General features: G+C 41.0%; 1 protein-coding gene across 1 annotated transcript in view; it reads right to left on the bottom strand.

Moving 5' to 3' along the window:
• LOC101863678 (peroxisomal sarcosine oxidase) overlaps positions 1-7,877 on the bottom strand; it is a gene marked incomplete in the record, with an annotated part of 27,690 nt that overhangs the window by 10,061 nt on the left and 9,752 nt on the right. Inside the window, 1 exon segment of the mRNA XM_013083647.2 lies at positions 3,933-4,081. Within this exon segment, the coding sequence (XP_012939101.1) occupies positions 3,933-4,081 (149 nt within the window).

The following is a 7,877-nucleotide window of genomic DNA, read 5'->3' on the forward strand; positions in this document are numbered from 1 at the left end:
CCCTGAGTTGATATTAATAAATAAAGAACATTAGAAGTAATAGTCTGGCCAAAAACAAAAAAAGTACCTGGTCCAGCAGAAAGCAATAGGTAGTAGTAGTAGTAGTAGTAGTAGTAGTAGTAGTAGTAGTAGTAGTAGTAGTAGTAGTAGTAGTAGTAGTAGTAGTAGGTAGCCTATTATTTTATCTCATGAAATGCTCTTGAACGACAAAATGCTATTATGTCAGTTTTAGTTTCCTTTTTAAGTCCTTCAAACAATTTCACCTAGTTTTCTCCTGCTTTGGCATGCGTGAGGTTCGCATGCTACGTGTCCCAAGGACAGCTAGAAAAACAAATGAAGAAGTCCTGGTTGAAGCAAATTACAGAAAACAACTTATCACGAATATAAGAAAACGACAGGCAAATTTCTTCGGACACACAATGCGGAAAGAAGCGTTAGAGAATATTATAACAACAGTAAGGTTTGATGGAAATAGAGGCAGAGGCAGACAGAGGGAAAATATAATGGACAAGATGACAACATGGTTGGGAGCAGCAAGAACAACAAACACCATTGCTGCAACGCAAGACAGAGTGAAGTGGAGGTCCATGATCGCCCACGCCAGTCGGCAAGGCACCGGATGATGATGAGGTTCGGAATCGACTTGGACACGCTTAATTGGCATGCCTGATTGATAGCATTTAGGAGGTGGGCTTAGACTCTCTCAGGGCCAATCGGAGCTGAGAGGGATGACGTTGTTTAGCATCCCAATGGAAAGTTTGCTTAAAATTCACCCAACGCTCGACTCGAACACAGGTCTTCTGCGAGAGGCGGCCAAGCACCCCAATTTACGGCTACACAATGGACGCCATTGTGTAGGCTATAATAAGAGGCGAGACCTCCGGATTTAAATTCTATGTCAATCTTCTTTTGTTTATTTTTGTAAAGTGTTTTGCGGCGCTCGCAACTGCATAAGGTCATATGAGCGCGCAGAACACACCCAATATTTTCAGTTGGTAGGAAATTTTGATTTTTGCCCTGGTGGCGGCCGAAGCCTACTCTTATCAATTTTAGACCACCAAGGGATCTTTAACGTGCGCAACTTGCACACGGGCCCTCCGAGATTTTTCGCCATTGTCCGAGAAGGCAATGTGTAGATCGTTCCTACCAGAAGATCAGTGGTGTGGCTGAAAGACAGCAGTAAGAACAAGAGAAGGAGTAGCAGAAGAAAGGCTGCAGAAAGAATCTGGAGCCCAGAGGAAGGAGCAAAGGAGGTGAAGGGGTGGGGGCAGAAAGAGGAGACGAAAGCAGACGACAGAACATTGCTAGAGAGCAGGAAATGAGGTGAAAGGAGACAAATTTAGAGAAGAAAATTTTTCGGTCGCAACCCGGATTCGAACCCGGGAGCTTTTGAATGAGAGGTCAACACCTTAACCTCTAGGCCACGAGAGCCCCCCTCTGTCAATCTTCGATAGAACCGGGCCAGGTAGGTGGGGAACCTGAAAAGCTCCCAAAACCGCCCAAGTTCAAGAAATGATCCTCAGTTAGAACTCAAACCGGGGTCATCAGTCACCAGCTTAGCCAACAAACTGAACTAACAGCGTGTCTAAGAAGGGGGGGAAAGTGTATTGTCTTCATACTGCATACTTGTCAAAGTGAGTTTCTCAACGATACCAAATGATCATCTTGATTTGTAGTAAAATAGTTCTTTGGGAGGCTAACCATGGAAAAAATAATCATAATATACCATAGCTAAGTCTTTCATTTCTTAACTTCATACAATACATCCTGGCTTCGGCAAAGCGGTTGCCTTAAAAAAAAAAGAAGAAAAATTCAGTTGAAAACTAAAAGTATAAGAGTATCTTTTTCTATAAAAATTACAACTGCTAAGCGTCGTTTTATATTGTGCGGTGATACAACCGTAACGAGAAGAATACGGTAAGAAAACAAGTTTTGCAAGTAAAACCATCATCTGAAGTATCTTGCCAACAAAATTTCACGAAAAGGAAGAACCCTTGGCATACTTTGAAAAGTAATCAAAATTTGGAGTAAATTGCTACTGTGGAAGAGGTGACCTTTAGAAAATGGCTCTTAATTTGATCATAATATTTAAGCACCGCTTCGTCCCCAACTCACCCTCCTCTTCATGCTCTCCAATTATCACTCCTACAACCCACCTCTCCCAATTGGGATGTTATATAACAGGTAGAAATAGTTGTATAGTAACATAGTCTTTAAAAATAGTGTGATTGGTACCCTACGTGGCAAATTTTAGGTCCCTGAAATGTGGCTCGTCGATGTTAAGACCACTGAGGATTTGGTGAGAACCCAAGTTCCAAATCCACACTGATTCTCTTTGATTTAGTTTTTCTTTTGCAGGATTACGAACTATTTCAATGCCCTGAACTGCAGGTCGGAGGCTCCATTGTGACCAGGACTGTTGAAATGTTGGCCGACTGGTGTGCATGCCTTTTTCTGTTCTGAGTACCTATGGTTATTGAACCTAGCTCTTAGCTCTTAGTGTGGTAGTAGTTTGACCTACATATGTGAGGCAGCGTGGTGGAATCAGGCTCTCGTCAATTTTGGGGCATGTAGAGTTATTGGTATCATCTTAAAGCTTGTTCAATTGTCTTTATTTTGATGAAAAAAATATCCATTTATCTTGAATACAAGTCGAGATATTTGCGAAAGAAGGAGGTGGAGGTCGCCTGTTTTCAGAGGTAAAATTAGTGAGAAAATGGCCGCCAAAGGTTAGTTATTTCCTTAGTTTAAGAGTCCGTGGTAACTGAAAATTTACATTTTTGTGCCTTTAAAAAACGCTTTTTAGAAAAATTTCCACAGAAATGTGTAATAGGCAAGACAGGTGTTGAGCCAAAAAACAAAAATTTGATAAAAATTCATAAACCTACGGAAAAATGCCAGTTTCTTCACTTTGATTATTTTGACGAGAGCCTGATTCCACCACGCTGCCTCACATATAGGGTTTGGCAGACTCTACAAGAGATGAGGTAAATCACGTTTTTGGTTTGACATGTGATGCTGTGAGAAATTGTTCTTTTAAAGTGGGGGCCTTCTACCAAGTTGGTCACACTTATATACACAGCTATCACCACTGTGCTATGGGTTGTCCAGTTTACGTTCACCATTAAGCACATGTTTTGCATCTAGGTTTTTGACAAGGATAATTTTGAGGTGAGATACATGGGCTTGTCGGAGGTGAGGACGTGGGTGTTACTGCTCTAGTGCGAATGAGGAGGTTGCCAAGATTAGGTGGCTGTCGTAGTTCGACCAGAGGGGGGTCGGGGAAACAGGCTTTCATTTTGTCTGATTTTTTTCAAAATGTTTTTATGTTGGCCGTGGATCATCATCATCATCATCATCATCATCATCATCATCATCATCATCATCATCATTATTATTATGTCCCAGTCTCGTTTCCTCTATTTTCCCAAGTACTTGAATTCCTACTTGTTAATCTACAATACTTGTTTCTCTGTCTGTATATGAGTCCAGCATTGTCTTTTTGACTGTCTGTCTGGTTGTCTAGTAAGTGGGTTTAGTTGTTTTTTTTCTTCTCTATATATATATATCGATTCCGAGACCTCTTTTATGAGCATTTGAAAACAATATTTGCATATTACCGTTCACGAGTTACAGAAAAGATGAACTAATGAACGAACAGGAAAGGAGAAAAAGCAACAATCGATTGGTCATTGAACATAATTAATGTGAATTGACAGAATAGCTGAACTAGCGGTCGAGTGAAAAATCAAGCAAAAAATAAAATAAAATACATTTTTTTAAAAGGAAAGAATAAACAAAAGAAGAAGAAGAAGAAGAAGAAGAAGAAGAAGAAGAAGAAGAAGAAGAAGAAGAGAGAGAAAGAGAGAGAGAGAGAGAGAGAGAGAGAGAGAGAGAGAGAGAGAGAATGAATGAATGAAAACAGAACTTACACGAAGAACTCTACGCCCGCCTCCTTCTGTAGCTCCGCCCACAAAGGGAAGGCGTCAACCATCATCCTGACGTAAAAGTCGTCCTCGTAGGCGTAGCGAGTGATGCGGGAGTGTCCATGAGAGCTGCCACGCCCATGGGGGAGGGGGAACTATTTGGGGGCGGGACAAGCACATGAAGAGATTGTTATAGTTAACCATGCTAGACACTTTATTTTTTAAAAGTTATTCAGAAGGCTGAGCTATTGGCCTGTTAATGTTATGACTTTCATTTGATAGGTTATCTTTTACGAAGGACGGTAACAAATATTGGCTCTCCTATTTATTAAAACTCCGAACTTATGCAAGGCAAACCAAGACGATCGTCTGACCTGAGGTCCTCAATAAATATGTGAGGCAGCGTGGTGGAATCAGGCTCTCGTCAAAATAATCAAAGTGAAGAAACATGCTCTTTTCCACAGGTTGGTGAAATTTTATCAAATTTTTGCTATTTGGCTCAGTACCTTTCATGCCCATTAAAGAACTCATTTTTGTGTGGACTTTTCTGAAAAAAGTTGATTAAAGGCACAAAAAATACAAATTTTCAGTTACAACGGACTCTTAAGCAAAGGAAATAACTAATCTTTGGCGGGCATTTTCTCACTAACTTTACTGCTGAAAACAGGTGACCCCCACCTCCTTCATTTGCAAATATTTCAACTTGCATTCAAGATTGACTGAAAACCGTTATTAAAGGCACGCAAAACATGTGCATTTGCAGTTTTCAAGGACTGTCGGGCTTTAGATGCGGGCTCTCGTGTCCTAGGAGCTAAGGTGTCCGCCTTTCATTCAAAGGCCTGGGCTGGAATCCGTGTAGCGACGGAAAATTTTCTTCTCTCAAATTTTCTCCTTTCATATCCTTTCCTGCTCTCTAACAATGTTCTGTCGTCTTCTTTCGTCTCCACTTTCTGCCCCCACCCCCCTCACCTCCTTTGCCCCTCCTCTGGTCTCCTGACTCTTTCTGCAGCCTTTCTACTGCTTCTCTTTGACTCCTTCTTACTGCTGCCTTTCAGCCACACCCCTGATCGTATAATAGGTAAGGTCTACACCTAGCCATCTCGGACAAGGGCGAAAAATTTCGGAGGGCGCGAGTGCGATTCGCGCACATTCAAGATCCCTTGGTGGTCCAAAATCGATAAGAGTAGGCTTCGACTGCCACCCGGGGAAGAATTCAAAATTTGCTACCGACTAAAAATGTTTGGTGTGCCTAGCGCGCTCATATGACCATATGCAGTAGTGAGCGCCATAAAACACTTACTATTAAAACAACAACAACAACAACAACAACAACAACAACAACAACAACAACAACAACAACAACAACAAAAAGAGCTTTGGATGTCACAAAACTGTGATAATAATATCTGACATCAGGTGACCCCAATCTCCTTTAACCGCATACATAAATATTTTTAAAATATATATATATATATATATATATATATATATATATATATATCGAATTCTAGTTAAAATACAAGGGTAATTTTAAAACGAAAACAAGGCAAACGAAACATTTCATATGCCCAAAATTGACGAGAGCCTGATTCCACTGCGTCATGAAACATTTGCATTTCATACTTTTTAGGATGTTGACTCCGGCCTAAGCTAAAGAGCGTGAAAATTACTGGCCCAGGAAATAAGCTCTATGGCATTTTGAGGTCCAGAGGTGAGCTCGATTATGAAGTTTGATTCCCAATAGATACATCTTCAGATCGACAAGACCATTGTAAAACCACAATTGAATTGCCAAAAGTTGTCACTAATCTTCCTTAAAGTAAAGATGTTACTTTATGTTGAGGTTCACCAAGAAGGCGACACACACACACACACACACACACACACACACACACACACACACACACACACACACACACACACACACACACACGCGAGAGAGAGAGAGAGAGAGAGAGAGAGAGAGAGAGAGAGAGAGAGAGAGAGAGAGAGAGAGAGAGAGAGAGAGAGAGAGAGTACATCAAAACTTTTCTCCCTTGCTTTCTTTTCCTTTTTATTTATTTTTGCGTCAGAGGTTTTGTAGTTTGGTTTTGCTATTGCCACTGTCTTATCATTCTCGGTCCAGAACAAAGTTCATCAGCCATAATCCTGTGGAAAAGGAACGACATCACAAAATGAAGGCCACTGCCACAGTCAACTCGTGAATAAAGAGGTAAAGGCCATGTAGCGCATAAACATTTGTTGTCTGTTCGTAGTTTTGCCATGTCACACGTCAACCATACCTTTGGCCAGTCGATGAGATAACCTTTAATCTAGAGCCATGCACAAGGACTGTCGCTAGACGAGGTATCGATACACATAATATGTTATCCTCCTTGTGATTTAGACTAATGACTAATGATCCTACAATCTTTGCTTTGACCTCCAGCAAAGACTTCCGACTGGTGTCTGTGGTGTAGGGGTTAATAATTGTTCGGCTGTCGCACGAAGATGACCCAAGTTAAATTCCCATGTAGGGAGAAGCTTTTCGAGAATATTATTATTTATTATTTTGTCTTTGAGCTGGGATATTGTATACTCTCTCTGTCCGGGTGGCCCTGGCAGACAGGGTCGATGCCTGTCTCCTAGATGATCTGAATTGTGCCGATGTGGGCATAAAACATTCAAAAAGTTTCCCAGCAGAAAGATCGAGATAGCCTACTGGATTAAAACTCTCCCACTTGCGAAAGGAACTCGATCAAGTCTTAATGAGTTGGTGTGCGTGCAAGGCGAAGCGCCTAACAGCTACACCACAGAGGCCGTTAATTTATCAAAGAAACTTTAATTCATTTGGAGAAATAATATTTAGAACTTTTATTCCATTTTTATATCGGCAAAGAGTGAGGAGGAGGGGGGGGGGGGTCTCAGAACCTTGAATAAGTCGTTAAACGATACGTCAAGCCATACGACTTGTAATCGTGAAAACCCCGGTCACATCGCTAGTCCACGACAATATTTTCTTTGGAGTTTTCCTTACTGCAGGCCGAAGTTTTGACCTTCCTGCAGTTATCAACAGATATACCGCATGTTGTTAATCCGTGAAAGCGATTATTTCAGTCTGGAGATAGCGCTCCGGTTTAAACCGGATACCGCAGTACCGGTATCAGCACGCGTGCGCCTTCGTAAACACTCTATTTTTCTGTGAGGATCGTCGAAAGGTGCTTGGGGTTTCGAGCAACTAAAAATTAGAGGCGACACAAATAATATTCAACACTACACGTTTTCATCAACTCCTGGTGGTATACGACGAACCAGTTCAGCTGTCTCACGCCATCATCTTGGTAATGACTCTGAATAATCTTACAATTTTGATAGAGCAGATATAGCATAATATGTGAGGCAGCGTGGCGGAATCAGGCTCTCGTCAAAATAATCAAAGTGAAGAACTTGTATTTTTCCACAGGTTTGAGAATTTTCATCAAATTTTTGTTTTTTGGCTCAACACCTTTCATGCCCATTAAAGAACTCATTTCTGTGTGGAGTTAAACGTTATTAAAGGCAGAAAAAAATGTAAATTTTCAGTTACCAAGGGCTCTAAAGCTAAGGAAATAACTATTCTTTGGCAGCCATTTTCTCACTAATTTTACCTCTGAAAACAGTTGATCCCCACCTCCTTCATTCGCAAATATCTCGACTTGTATTCAAGATAAATGGATATTTTTTCATTCAAATAAAGACAACTGAACAAGCTTTAAGATGATACCAATAACTCTACATGCCAAAAACTTGACGAGAGCCTGATTCAATCACGCTGCCTCACATATTTTGACTTCTGACCTCATGGTGTGAGTAACTCAAAATCATAACGGCCCTAACATGTCAGATAGAACTTTGTATTTCTGAGGTAGCGAAATGTGGTGGCGAACAATGGAATAACGTCCCGTATACCAAACGTTAAACATGTCCGAGGGG

Source organism: Aplysia californica, unplaced genomic scaffold (genome assembly GCF_000002075.1).
Source record: "Aplysia californica isolate F4 #8 unplaced genomic scaffold, AplCal3.0 scaffold00246, whole genome shotgun sequence".
Lineage (NCBI taxonomy): Eukaryota > Metazoa > Mollusca > Gastropoda > Aplysiida > Aplysiidae > Aplysia > Aplysia californica.